This window comes from Pelmatolapia mariae, linkage group LG22 (genome assembly GCF_036321145.2).
Source record: "Pelmatolapia mariae isolate MD_Pm_ZW linkage group LG22, Pm_UMD_F_2, whole genome shotgun sequence".
In the NCBI taxonomy this organism is placed as follows: domain Eukaryota; kingdom Metazoa; phylum Chordata; class Actinopteri; order Cichliformes; family Cichlidae; genus Pelmatolapia; species Pelmatolapia mariae.
In genome coordinates, this window is record NC_086245.2 from 22,139,808 (window position 1) to 22,154,096 (window position 14,289).

Below are 14,289 nucleotides of genomic sequence, written 5' to 3' on the forward strand. Positions count from 1 at the left end.
AAGCAAACATTTATTTTCATGTCTCTTTTTTTCATCTTCTAAATCTAGACAGAACTGTACATAATGCATTTTACTCACATAAGCATAACCACGGTAGGGATAAAAATGAAATTATATTGTTGGACATAAAGAAGGTTTATAGATAGGGTGACCCTCCCCTCTGTCCCTTCTCTCACACAGCCCGCTAAGTCTCTGCGCTTTTTTGGAATAGGAGGAGAAGTTGATATGACAATCTTTGTTTTGTTTTGTTGTTTTTTTTATTTTGAAGTGCTCTTTTTTCAGGATTAAAAGGTGTAAAAATCAGGGCCTATAGGCTCCTCCGCCTGCAGCCGCCATGCTCATGCTTTTCAGTTTGTTGTCCTTCTTCCACTTCATCCTTCGGTTCTGAAACCAGATTTTGATCTGTCTCTCTGAGAGGCAGAGGGCATGGGCTATCTCGATCCTCCGCCTGCGGGTCAGGTACCGGTTGAAGTGGAACTCCTTCTCCAGCTCGAGGGTCTGGTACCGAGTGTATGCAGTTCTGGCCCGCTTCCCCTCTGGCCCAGACAAATCTTGTACACACACAAAAAAGAGAAAACAAATCAGACGCAGAAGAATTAAATAATAATTTTACTTTTGCGCCAACTTTCCTGAACACGTTTCTTTCAATTTTACAATACTGTGTTTGGTAATATTATAGGTATGAATGTCTTAATCGCTGCCACACGACTGGCACCTTGAAGAGCTTGAATGGTTAAAACTTACAAGTAACAAGGTACCACACACTACTGAGTCCATAGAAAGAGGGTTAATAGCAAAAAATATTTTAAGTATCCTCTTTTTATTTAAAACCATTTTAAAACGCACATTTAGTAAATATCAAGTGTAGAAAAGGGTCAGATACATTTAACTAGTCTAACCTCGCATCTGTTGCTACACTATCCCGTACCTGATAGTCTAGCTAACCAAATATAAACCAAACAGGTGAGAGGTGCACATAGCGCCACATGCCCCTTTTCCAAAACTACGTTTATTTGTGCTCTTTCTATCACTTTAACGCCAGAATGGCCAAAAGTTGGCTTGTGCTCATAAAATGTCCTAAATAAGATGATACCACGTCACTTTTCTTTCTCTCTTTTTTTAAACAAACAGTCAGACAACAGCTTTTTGTTTTTTGCAAAAGATCAAAATCAGTACGAAGTCATTAAACAAAGCAGTTTACCGTGACTTATGTGTAGTTTTCTCATCCACGGGTATATCTGAGGCTGTGTTGAGTCGGTTACATTTTGAGGAGTTGTCGGTGCACTTCCCGCGGGCTTCTCTTCCTCCAGAGGGGAAGCTTTGGACACACAGTCCCGGCTGAGCAGCAGCGTGGCTCCGTTCGAGTTTGAGCACGGGGTTGAGCACGGGGTCGTTATGGAGTTTTTCACAGCTCTGTGCTGAGACTGTGTCTCGGTCACTGGGGACGAGCTGGCGACCGAGGAGCACGGTAGAGAGTCAGGTGGAGGCGATAGAGACGAGTTCCCGGTGCTGTTTGCGGACTGGTTGTACCTGACAGGCTCCACCGCGGGTGTTGTCGCCGCTGAGTGACTCGGGGAGTAGCCTGGTGTCCGCTCGCTTCCCACAAAGTGTCCGGTACTGGTCCGGCCGACTGTTAGGTCCATCCCGTTGTAGCCGTAGCCATACCTGCTGGAATGCATGGCTGTTGAGTCTCTATATTGCTCGTTTGCCGTACTGTGGTCTCCATAATTATGTAACTGGAAGTCCGCGCCATTGGGATAGCGACCGCAGAATGAGTTCACAAAATAGGAGCTCATTTGTTGACAGTTCCACCGTTTGCTTGTTGTAGGTATTGCTCTTGTTTTTGATGGTTATTTTTAGAGGTAAAATAGCATAACCTGTGTTCTTGATTTGTGGCTCTTATGCTTTAGCGCGTCCTATAGCACCCTTGCACAATTTATGATGAATTATGGAAATGAGTGGGACATGGACTTGATTCTCTCTTACGTAGGCACCCAAATATGGGGTATGGCGAAGAATCACGTGCTTTTGTTGACCAGTCGTAAATCCTGCTCGGTGACCTCCAGAGGTAAACTCGTGCACGCAGGAAATACTGGGTGGGATATAAAGGGTGCGCGCTTTCCCTGCGCTCGTGGCTAGGGCAAACTCTGAGCCGGGGCTTTGGGTGTTTTGGATTGTCGTGGTGCGCCATCCTCTGGTTCAACAGTTGCACTGCGTGTCTGCGGCGCTTTCCGAGGCGTGGGCTGCACACGGGGTCATTCGGAGGTTAACGACCATTGCGGCAAAAAAAGAAAAGAAAAAAAGGCTCCTGAACAATACAACAAGTGACATGCTGAGAGTGCAATCTCGGCGGTGATAGTGTACAGAAATAATTCGATCAGAATCCGTTATGCATGTTATGATGGGCTATGAGTGTAAACAGTCTGCGCACTTAATAGAATAAAAGCCCATTCGCAACAGAGCTGCGTTTTCTCTCATATGATATAGCCTTATCGTGAAATATTTGAACGACTTCAAGAGCAAAAAAAAAGAAAAAGAAAAAAGACTAATGAATAAATGTTTGGGGGAAGAATAAAAGCTAAACATCACTTTATCGAATAAAGCCACAGAAAGTGCTATCCGAGGCCTGCTTTTTTACGCCACTTTGAAAAATTAATAACTATAAATATGGGCTTTATATGAACACACGAATGTCGTTTATAAGCAGGTTAAAATATATAACTATGGGCCTCCATGGAACAGATGCGCAGATGATAGCTATTACAAGCCTTTTGCGCCAAACCCGATGTTATTTTGCTCTTATTTAACGGCGACTCCTCTGCTATATTGACCTTTAAACAGTCAATCATGCCAAGCTGCAGTTTCTCGTGTTTTTATTTGTTTACATATAAGCTAAAGATTGATTATTTCTTCTTTTTTATAACCTGAGAAACTACAAAGCCCGGGGCTTTGCTAAGTATGACTTTTGAATTTAATGAAATTAGTGGAGGGGTGGAAAAAATAGACTTTATTGCAAAAATGACACGGTGAAAGGATTTGCTGCTTAGAAGTGAAGTTGATGCTTTTTAAGTCCTCGAAATGTAGAATACTCAATCAAACTTTAACATTATTTTGCGAGTGTGTTGAAAGCTGAACTGCATATTTATATTCCCAGGGGTTAATACAAAAAGCACATACGTATTTACGATGACAGAGAAAAGGCGATCTTGAGATTTTCTCCTCATTTGTGCCACTGTGATCATTAAAAAAAAATTCCCAAAACAATTTCTCAACACAACTCTGCAATCGATCACTTAAACCGTCAAAAATATTATTGATAATAAATAATAATGTTATTTTTAGATATGTTGGAAGCTATTCCTTGCAGCAGTCATGTATCATTGCTCAATAAACCCCAGCACACTTGGTCCAGCTTCGTTTAACGCTGTAACCGGACCGATTCACCATTTGAAAACGGTTCGTCAGCTTTAGACTTTCTTTCAAATTAATTCATGAAGGAAATCACAAATTTTAAAAGAAGCGTAACAGGCATGGCGCAGTCAGGCGCTTCCCGTTTGTTTTACTCCCTGTGGAATTTTTATGGCACCTTCGCCTCTCGAAGGCAGTGACTTGTCCTAAGGTTTCCTCCACATGCCGTTTCCCCGGAGCAGAGCATTTGACCAGCACAAGCCCATTCCTGTGTTAGGATTGACAGGAACAGTGAGATGGATTTATTCAGTCCCAGGTATGTGTGTGTGTGAGAGAGAGAGAGAGAGTGCGTTAACACACTCCCAGAAGGCACGACTTTAGGAAGGGTGAATACCGGGCTCCTACACACCCAGTGTGGGCCCACAATGAGCGGAGAGCTATGCGCGGAGTTTGTGTTGGCTAAACAGTCGAGCAACAACAGCTGATTTATGGTTGGCCAATGGCAACAAAGTTCCCACGAAAATTTCTTCTCTGAGTTGAGCCAGGGACACACCCAGGAACTAAAACACAGGCATCGAAAAGAAAAGAGAGCAATGGAGTGAGTGAGTGTGTGACTTGTCGGGTTGAGAGAGGGGTGAAGGGGGTACGATGGTCACTGGTGAAGGAAGGGGGGCGGTGCTCTCCGACTTTGCAGGCACACACACGCACTCGTAGTAGCTTCTGAGCAAACATCTAAAATCACTTTCTTTTTCGTGGCCTATAATCCACGTGTTACCCCAAGAAATTACGGTAGTTCAAGCAAAAAAAAAAAAAATCGAAAGGAAAGTAAAATCATACTCTTTATGCAGAAATGACTTACAACAGGGAGATTTATCACTGCATTTGATGCATTTAAATCACCCTGTTAGGACTGATTGGGGGATACATTGCATGCTTTTTTGCGTCGATGCATTTTATTAAATATTAATTGCAGCCTAGCAACATACATGACTCTCTGATTTTACGTTCGGCAATACCGCTAACAAGAGCGTCTATGGACAGAGACTGAAAGAAACATTTTGCAATTAAAATATCTGATCATTTTAAAAAGCATTTTTAAGTTTAATAATGTTTAGTGGTTGTCATCCTGTTCATTAATCCCATGCACATCACGCTGAGGCCTACATGCACACATACAAGGCAAATAGAATAAAACACGTGGATGCACAGATGTCGACCTTTCTCATTTGCAGCAAAAAAAAACAAAACAAAACAAAACAAACCACGACGAGCTGCAAGCGCGATAGCCCCACTGCCTCCACAGGAGGGCGTCAAAGAGCGCTTACTTTGCCCATCATCCACCCACCCGAAAGCACATCCCCATTTAAATCCAACAACAAATACAATCCAGACAGCCTACAACAACACTAAGATCACTGCAAAAATGAATAACCATGTTAAAATATTATTAACAATAATAATTATCATCATCAAATAAGAGCTTGTAAATCTGATAAATCAGATTTAACACGAAGCATCAGTGATGGGAATCCTGATGAAGATCAAGTGTAACACGAAACCATTTCTTTCCAATATTTCAGTCTCTAACCAAAATCAAAGCAGGCGAAACCATAAAGTAAGTTGCTTGCTTTAAGAAGATGCAAATAAGTACATTGTCAACCACATGCACCGGCTGACGAGCGTAAGCTGCCTTACCTTGTGAAGGTCTCTGCATGTAAACACAGGGGGGGTGACTGGAGGGAGTGGGCAGGTGCAGTGACAGAGAAAAGTCTCCCGGCTGAGACCCCTTACGGAAGCTTGTTTCTCCATGGGGGTCGGTTCCTTCGTCTCATTTTTCCGTTACCTTTCAGGAGCCCGCCAAGGCACCCAAGTGATCCAGGCATGTCTTACTGTAAGCTCCTTGCTCGTCGAGGTTCTGCCTAACATCTCACCCCCGACCCCTTAAAAAATCCCCAAAAGTAGATGTGAGAGATGGTAAAATGTCGAAGGTCGCCTGTGAAAAGGTTCCCGTGGAAGCCCGAGACCGTTAAATGAAAGGCTCCTCTATCCCGCAATTGAAAATTAAATATAAAAAAAACGGGGGGGAAAAAAAAGTTCATGTTCATGGCTCCCCGCCACGTGACAAGCTGCGGCCAATAGGAACCCGGGCCGCGTCGTAAACTTGTATGGCTATGTTGTAAATTTTCATAAACAACAACGGATTTATGGCCCAGAGCTGGAGGGAGAGGGACGGGGGGAGAGAAAGAGACAGAAAAAGGAGGGAGGGAGGAGGGCAGGTCAGCGTCAGGCGCCATCTTACCCAGCGAGGAGGGAAAGCAGAGTTCAACAGTAATTTCCCTTCATCTGCAGCCTGTCCCATCTCGCATCCTCATAGCTCACATTCCCCAACTTCACTGTTTACCTAACCCCCATTATGGACTGTAACATGTCTCATTACATGCAACCCAATACTGGTCACACTGAAGGTCACTTAATGGTAACTGTGAACACAATATTACTCGACCCAGGGCGCGATTACAATCATTTTCTTGGATGGATATTTTTAATAACATGGTAAATATGGAATGAAACCAAATAGAGAGGGTAAAAGCATTTTTATTAAATGATTGCGCGTTCACTTCATTTACAGGGCAGACTACAAGCCTAGCAGACTTTTATTGAAAGCCAGCAGCGTATGCTCACTGTACTGGAATATTTCTCTGATTATAAAATGACGGATATTGCCAGCTGGGTAACGGTACATGTATTTAAAAGACTAATCTGTAAAGCTAAATATTCACAGTAGCCTACGGCACAATCGCTGACGGTATAGTGAGCGGGTGAGGAATCTGAGGTAGGTTACATGCAAAACTAAACAAATATTTGCGTCGATAGTTAAATCCTCACCCCTAGCAGGCGGATTAAAATCCATGTTAATTAAAAGGGGGGAGGGCGAAGAAGAAACTCAGTAATTATTTTATCAAAATCAGTCAACTAAAACATTTGCCTTTACCGGTTCAAAATAAGGCGCATTAATTGTATTTCTTCCCTTAAGAAAATACAGCCGTGGTGGAAAACAGGAAACCATCAATTAAATCACCAGCTCAGTTCGTGTTTACATTTCCGTGTCAGTTTTTGAAAATTATAAGGTAAATATTAGGTCGTTTTTTTGTTGAAGGAATGTTAACTCAGTAGTAGTTTTCTGTAGTCCAAAATGTGCCATATTTGTAGTACTCCTATGGGATATATGCGGAGGATATAAAAATACAGGCTAGTTAGGGTAGGTAGTTAGCATTTGTCACGTGAAGCATTTTTAGTGCTGGTTTAAATATGAAATCCAGAAAAGCAGTGTAGTGTTTTAATGTGGATTACTCTCAAAAGATTAGTGAGTGCCTAAATGTTATGTCAGAAATTATATTCGATGCATTCCAACACAATATTTAACACATTATATTTCTTTATTTTGATTTTCTGTCCGTTTCTTCTGTTACTTTGCAGTTGTTCCTGAGTCAACACGGCCGCTTCGGGTCTCTTCACTTTTGGGTTCCCTGCCTTCCGACGGTGCCTGAATATCACGGTGCTGTTCCTCGTTGCTCGGCTCGTCCTTGTGGTCCTTCTTCCACTTCATCCTGCGGTTCTGAAACCAGATTTTGATCTGTCTCTCTGAGAGGCAGAGGGCATGGGCTATCTCGATCCTGCGTCTGCGGGTCAGGTAGCGATTAAAGTGGAACTCCTTTTCCAGCTCTAGCGTCTGGTGCCGGGAGTAGGTCTGCCGTCCTCGCTTTCGATTTGGATCTGTGGAAGATGAGATGCGTGAACAGAAATAACGTTATTGTAATGTGGGACTGTATTTGTGTTTTTTTAATTAAAGTGTTCTTAAAATTGGATCTTACAATAAAAACCCACAGATTTAAATGTCTATAATTGATTCATTTGTAAGTGCATATTTAATTGCAGCCTGTAATTACTCCATTACCACCTGCACACACACGCATTCGCTAACACAACTTTTTTTTAAAGCATCTTTGCAACAATTTAAAGTGGTCCTGCTGGGGTGTTTGGCTCATGCCTCCTTTGATACTCTGCATGCCTTTCCAATTAAAAGCCAGCCAGGCTCTACACACCGAAGAAACTACTTACAGCCCCACACCTCCCACTTCAAAAAATATTACAAAACCTCTGTTTCATTTTCATCTGACTTCCCCGTGTAGTGGCGCATATTGATCCAGGTTTCTGAAAATACCAGAGCCTCTGCAATGCAGAACCAATTAGAAAGGGGCTGCAGAGTGCAGGGGAGCTGATTTACACAACAGGCCGGTCTTTTTTACAACCACAAAGGGGAGAAGAGGCTGTAAGAGTAATAGGAGTGCAGAGAAAACCCCCAGCGGCAAGGTCTCTTCGTACTGAACACACACAAGCGCTGGCCAAATGAATTTATGGCTGCAGAACTCATTAGTTGCGCAATAAAAGTTTTACGATTCTTTCCATGCAACACCAATGGCTTCACGAAATTAATTGAACCACTAACGGCCAGTCTAAGTATCACAATGTTTTGTAAGCGCACTGACCCGGAGGCTTTGAAACAGCACATACCTGATGCTCGCATCCAGGGGTACATCCGGTGTTGTTTGTCCGGCGACGAGGTGAGGGGTTCGGTTCCATGGTGACAGCAGCTGTCGCTGAACAGGCGGCTCTGGTCAAACGGGCTGCAGTGTGACGTGTGTGCGTCCTGCCCCTGGCCATAGCCGCAGGTAAACACAGTATGGCTCTGGTACACTGTATTATTAACGCTGTAAACTCCAGAGAGGGATGGCGCAAATGCAATGGCCGCAGCAGTCCGAGTAGAGCTATGGTCGTCCCCACGGGGTCCGATGCCGCAAGAAGCTCGTTCCACGTTTGGGAGCAGGGAACTGCCCGTCGTAGATTTGCTAAGAAGACCATCCACATAATAAGAACTCATATTTTTTTCTCTCTGATTTGTTGGCCCAGAATCCTCAGTGTCGTTTTTACGAGGTAGTGTGATAGATGACAGCAATACACCCTAGATTTACACCAAACCCCATTTTTACTCTGGACCAAAGAACTCACCCATGTGACCCCGGCCTGGTCGCTCTCGTCCAATCAGCACAGACGTGGTTTTTATTATGGCACAGGACTGCGGAGTGGGATTAACACTTCAGACACATAAACACGCACACAGATATAAACACACATGCAAGAAATTCACACGGTCCCGATAAGCCGAGGGTAACTGTCTGAATTTAATTCTCATGGGTTTGTTTCACCATATCATCACTAATCATCATTTTATAAGCTTTCTGCTTCCTTTTTTATTTCAAGTACCTCAGTGAATCTATCTATCTATCTATCTATCTATCTATCTATCTATCTATCTATCTATCTATCTATCTATCTATCTATCTAGTAGTACTTAAAGAAATATTTCTAAAAGCACAGTATACTTATAGAAATAGTTTTTGATTATCTACCACATAAAAACATCTGTATATTTTCTTTTGGTCTTACAAAATGGCTCGTGCCATTAAAACATATTTTGACAAGTTAGTTTTCATTATATTTGTCTATCCGTGCAATATGACCGGTTTTTATTATTATTATTATTATTATTATTATTGTTGTTGTTGTTGTTGTTGTTGTTGTTGTTGTTGTTTTGTTTTGTTATTGTTGGTAAAATTAGATTATATTGTTGGGCAATAAATTACCACAAATCATGCTTGTAAAATTATTAATAATATTAAATTGAAAATATTTCGATTTCACTACTTTACCTTAAATAATTATGATTACCGTCTATAATAATGATCAGTAGTAGTATTAGTAATATTAAGTTTTTAATTATTTGCCTTTATTAATATTATTATGTAATTATTAACTAATATTACTTTAAGGTAAGAGTATTGTTATTTTTAGTAATATTTTAAGCAATAATAATAATAATAATAATAACAATAATTATAATAATACGGATTGTAAACTTAATTATTCCATGTAGAAAAAAATCACATATTATATCATATTTTAAACATATACATTCTTGAAATAATTAATGAACAATTGGGCGGAAGGATGCAGATTTTAGCTAAGTCTTGCTGTTAAACTAATTATTTAATTTAAGGCGTTTACCTTTAAATACGACAACAGGACGACAAGAGTGAACAGAGCGACTACTTGGGTGTGCAAGCAGTAATCCAGCAGTCACAGTGTGTGCAGGCTGTTTCATTCCTCCCCGCAGAGCTGCAGGTTCATGAAGCAGCTTCTGCACTGAGACTGTAAAAAGGTGTGAAATTATTTCTCTGGACTCTTAAAATGTTGCTACAGTTTGTTCCCAGTGCAGGCTCATTAGGGAGGGGGTGTTACAAAAAGCAGAGGGGTGATGTGGAACAGTGTCGCCACCCTCTGGTGAATCGTGGGGATTGCAGCGTTGGGGAGGCAGCACTGCGCAGGCGTTGCTATTTTAATGCCGAATCCGATAGAATGCAGCAGATTAAGGAAAGGAGGATGTCACGGAGGTGACGTTTCGTTTATGTTGGGTATGATTTGGAGAAAAGCTCCGGTGTTGCAACATGCTCGTGTTTACAGACACAAGTCTCACTGCTGTGTCTGGAACTAGCTGTTCACTTTATTGCTGCCTTTTCCTTTAGGAAGGCCAGGCAAAGGAGCAAGGGGCGGAAGGTTCCCAGGTAGCAACAAAGGATCCCTCCAAATGACCGTGAGTCCTGCGCGTCCCCGTCGAGGAGAATCCAATAAAACTGATCATTTCCGCTCGGGCCTTTTGTCCAGACCGCAGTCTCACAGAAAGAGAAGAAAAAACAAATGGGTGCCATTCTGGAAGCGGCCTAATTGTGTCTGGACGGCCATAAAGCCATTAAAACTGGAATGCCAGACAGTATAGCAGACCAGGCGTTTTATTGCACTGTCTCTGGCCGAGTCTTTGAAGTTTGGGTCCATCTGCGTCCCCCCCCCCCCCCCCCCCCCCCCCCCCCAACGCGTCACAACAGCACTCCAGTTGTGGACTAAAGTACGACTTAGCCTCCAAGCAGCATAATCGATAGTTTCTGTACAGCCCCTTAATGAAAGCTGAATTACCTGCTCCTCCTGTCTTTGATCGATCAGGACACCATGCAACTTTAGCTCAGATCGGATTTGCTGGTCTCTTTTTTTGTGCCAAATATTTTCTCCAGCATGCAGAGACTTGAACCAGTCTTAACACTAAAATGAAGGGGCCATATTTTAAACTAGACCTACGCCATTACTCCAAAGCCAGTTGGACAGTTTGACCTCAAAATGTGTGTGTGTGTGTGTGTGTGTGTGTGTGTGTGTGTGTGTGTGTGTGTGTGTGTGTGTGTGTGTGTGTGTGTGTGTGTGTGTGTGTGTGTGTGTGTGTGTGTGTTTAAACAAATTCCTAAATTTCCAACATACATTTAAAAAAAATGCGGGTTGCTTTTTTCCTCTTCTTGTAAATTGTTTAGCGCTGTCTGTGATGGCTCATGACAGATTAGCCTAAGCGCCCTTGTCATATCTGAGCTGAGGAGAAACACATCGGCTGTATTATTTTGAGCTTCAGCAGTCGAAGCCCACGGTGTCTTTTTTTTTTTGTTTTGTGTCCTCTCGCCTCACAGCGCTTTGCACCCCATAAAAGGTTATAGCGGTAATTGTCTTTTATGGCTGTATACAGCTAACAACATCCTCTGCCAAGATGCAGCTCTGTCCCCAACACACACACACACACACGCAGTGCTCTAGGTGTGTTAGGTTTCATTGGTGTGTGTGTGTGTGGGTACACACTCTTTTTTTGGTGGGGGGGTTGTGTTTTGTTTTTTTGCTTTTTACAAATTAAAAATATTGAAGCAAACAAAAAAGCTAATTTTCACTAAGTATCCAATCATCCAAATATAACTGATTATTATTACTCTATTTTTTGTGTCTGTATTTTCACGTGTCATATTTTTTGGCAGCGCAAACCAGCGCCAGCTGAGGGTTTTTTGTTTGTTTATTTTTGCGTACCAAGAATTCAGAATTTCAAATATTATGAAAGCATGAAATGCAGACTGATGTGGGGGTGCAGTGAGATATGAATGTAAGATGCTTGTAGTCGCAGATATAATTTGTTTTATTCAATAAATAAAGTACAAATTACATTTGTGAACCAAAAGTCAGACGGTCAGCACGACCGCGAGGTATTAAAAATGAGTAGCTAGCCTACAGTGTTTTCTTCCATTTGCACTCACTAACAAATATTACGCTCTTTGAAAATGACTCCCTGAAATTCAGTCACACGTAGTCCAGTAATGCAAACAAATCTATTACAATCCACCACTGCAAAACAAAGGTCAATGTAGGTAGTTGAAAGACATAGGTAGTCAATCATGTTATGTAATACAACTTCTAGCCTATCATATATATACTGAAATTTCGTAAGAGTTCTCAGGAGGTTCCTTGTATTTATGCGCCTATTTTACTCTGTTTTTTTCCCTACAGTTTCTAACGTTAGATTCAAATTCAGTCAAAGGCTTATCCTAATAGTAAGAGAGAAACAACAATAAAATACTTTTTTTTGTTTTTACAAACTATACGCTCAGTTGGCTCTGAGACAGACAACAAATATAGCTACAATCCGGAACACAGAGAGCTAGAAACAGTCGTACACAAACAAGCACAGGGGCAAGGCCAACTAATACACTTTAACGAGGTATTAATTCAAATCAGCACGAGAAAAGAACAAGTTAAAAAAAAAAACGAGGGTGCACTGTTAAAATTGTGCAATATAATGGTAGTTGCAAAAAACTAAAGCCCAACATGCTGTTTTTTTGTTTGTTTGTTTTTGTTTTTTACAAGACAAATAACCCTATAGCTGTTATTAAGAACAATACGACAATGTTGTTTAATAAAAACAGGGTCCAGCAGAGTTAAGAGCTCTTACACATCAAGCTCGCTATCAGTCTAATGCTGCTTTTGTCTAAGGTTCAGTCACTCGTCTTTCGGTGCGCCTTCTTTATTGAACTTCTTCATCTTCATCCTGCGGTTCTGAAACCAAATTTTAACCTGTCTTTCGGTGAGGTTTAGCAGCCTCGCCACCTCGTACCTACGGTCCCTGGTCAGGTAGGTGTTAAAGAGGAACTCTTTCTCCAGCTCCAGGATCTGGTGCTTGGTGTACGGACAGCGCTTTTTTCTTGTGGCACTCGCGTGGAGCCAGTTGGACACTGGGTTATCTGAAAAGAGTGGGGTGCGACACTGGTGTGAGGTCCTGAGCTTCTGACTAACCAAATATACTGATATATATATATATAAGAATACATCACTCAAAATTTGGCAAATAAAATAAAAGCGGATGTGCGCCTCTAAATTCTGCTATATCCACAGCTCTACAGCTCCCCGTCCATGTTTTTTCCCTTCTGCCTCCCTCGCTGCTCGCGCTCACTTTAAAGGCTGCAAGAGGTTATCTAATACAGCAATGTAAGCTGGGCTATTAACAGCCCCCCATAAGGAAATGGCACGTTCAGAATGGCATCTGTTAGGACGCGCACCCCCATAAGGCACCCCAATCCTCACGGCTTCATGTTGTGCAAATGACATAAAAGACTCTGCTTTGACTTACTTGGATCCAGGCCCGGTTTCTCTTCCCCCTCGCCGCTCAAATCCCCTGCCTGGACGGAGAGTTCGTCCTTTTCCACCGGTGATGCTGACGCCACGGTGCCATTGGCGTAATCAGAGAGCAGCAGAGCCGTGTGGGATCCGGGCAGCCCTCCTTCAGCCCGCGCCCCCAGTCCCTCCGGTTTGATCCCGTAGTGATGGGTCGTCGGTAATCCGGTCAACGGCAGGGAACCGGACATGGGCTCCAGAAGCCAGGATTGATACCGGCCATCTGTATCTCCACTTACTGGGCCTTGGGGATGCCCGTAGTGGGGATGATACACAGAGGAGACGGTAGCTGGAAACTGAGCCGGGACGTGGCTCCAAGACGGCCCGAATACCTGGGGCTTGGATGGGAAGGTGCAAGTCCCGACCTCGCTGTGGTCGCTGATGGAGGCATGCTGCCTGGCGTGCTGGAGCCCAGGACCGGAGGTGTACCTCGGCACAGAGAGCTCCTCGCTCTCGGGGAGAATGAGGGAATCGACGTAGTAACTAGTCAGCGTTCCAGATGTCGACATGGCAGAAAAATTACACTTTCACATGTACACAGTCATACAGCGGATGCATGCAAAAGCGAGACGTGCACACACACCACACACACACACATACACACGCAGTAAACCCAGCCTCACAAAATAACAATGTGGAGAAATCAAGTAGCAACTTCGCTCCACAGAGAACTACAGTGGGAAAGTAATGGGGAGACAGGCTGCCATGCCATTGGGTAGCAGACACACGTGATCATAAGGCTGAACAATAAAGGATAAATCAATCCCTACGGTCATTAAATACTCACCCTCTCTCCTATAACAACTTAGACTTTTTAAGAATTATCAAGATTTAAGCAGAAACCGCTATGCGAGATGAAAAATATGAATGAATAAAATAAATGACACCGGGCTCCTTCTTATTGGCACTTGCTGCCGTTCCAATCCCCTCTCGGTTATCCAAAACGATACAAAATGTATTTGGAAGCCTTCTTTTACGAGACATTTTATAGGACACGTAAGCACCCTACGATCGCTGCTCACCAAAACGCGTTTTAAACAGCACCACATCACAGAAACTTTGCAGCTCAATGATCTGAATAAGACTAACTAGTGAATTATGAATCGTTTTTTATAACACTTTATAACAGTTTTTCTCCCCCACAGGCCAGACGCTTTCCTCTGCAGGTTTTTCTTTGCTACAGCTTAAAGCATTAAATACATATCATACGCACAAAAAACTAATAATGAAATATACGTAGGT

The 14,289-nt window shown here is 42.6% G+C and overlaps 3 protein-coding genes across 3 annotated transcripts; all 3 read right to left on the reverse strand.

Moving 5' to 3' along the window:
• Positions 1–300: 300 nt before the first annotated feature.
• On the reverse strand, positions 301–1,796 carry hoxa5a (homeobox A5a). The gene is made up of 2 exons (XM_065469723.1): positions 1,202–1,796; positions 301–551 (listed from the first exon to the last, which is right to left on the reverse strand). The coding sequence occupies exons 1-2, from the start codon at positions 1,794–1,796 to the stop codon at positions 301–303; spliced, it is 846 nt and encodes a 281-aa protein (XP_065325795.1).
• Positions 1,797–6,874: 5,078 nt separating this feature from the next.
• On the reverse strand, positions 6,875–8,347 carry LOC135933150 (homeobox protein Hox-A7-like). The gene is made up of 2 exons (XM_065471106.1): positions 7,981–8,347; positions 6,875–7,182 (listed from the first exon to the last, which is right to left on the reverse strand). Exons 1-2 carry the CDS (start codon positions 8,345–8,347, stop codon positions 6,875–6,877), a joined length of 675 nt encoding a protein of 224 aa, XP_065327178.1.
• Positions 8,348–12,375: 4,028 nt separating this feature from the next.
• Positions 12,376–13,605, reverse strand: hoxa9a (homeobox A9a). The gene is made up of 2 exons (XM_065469726.1): positions 13,004–13,605; positions 12,376–12,617 (listed from the first exon to the last, which is right to left on the reverse strand). Exons 1-2 carry the CDS (start codon positions 13,554–13,556, stop codon positions 12,376–12,378), a joined length of 795 nt encoding a protein of 264 aa, XP_065325798.1. The 5' UTR covers positions 13,557–13,605.
• Positions 13,606–14,289: the final 684 nt, after the last annotated feature.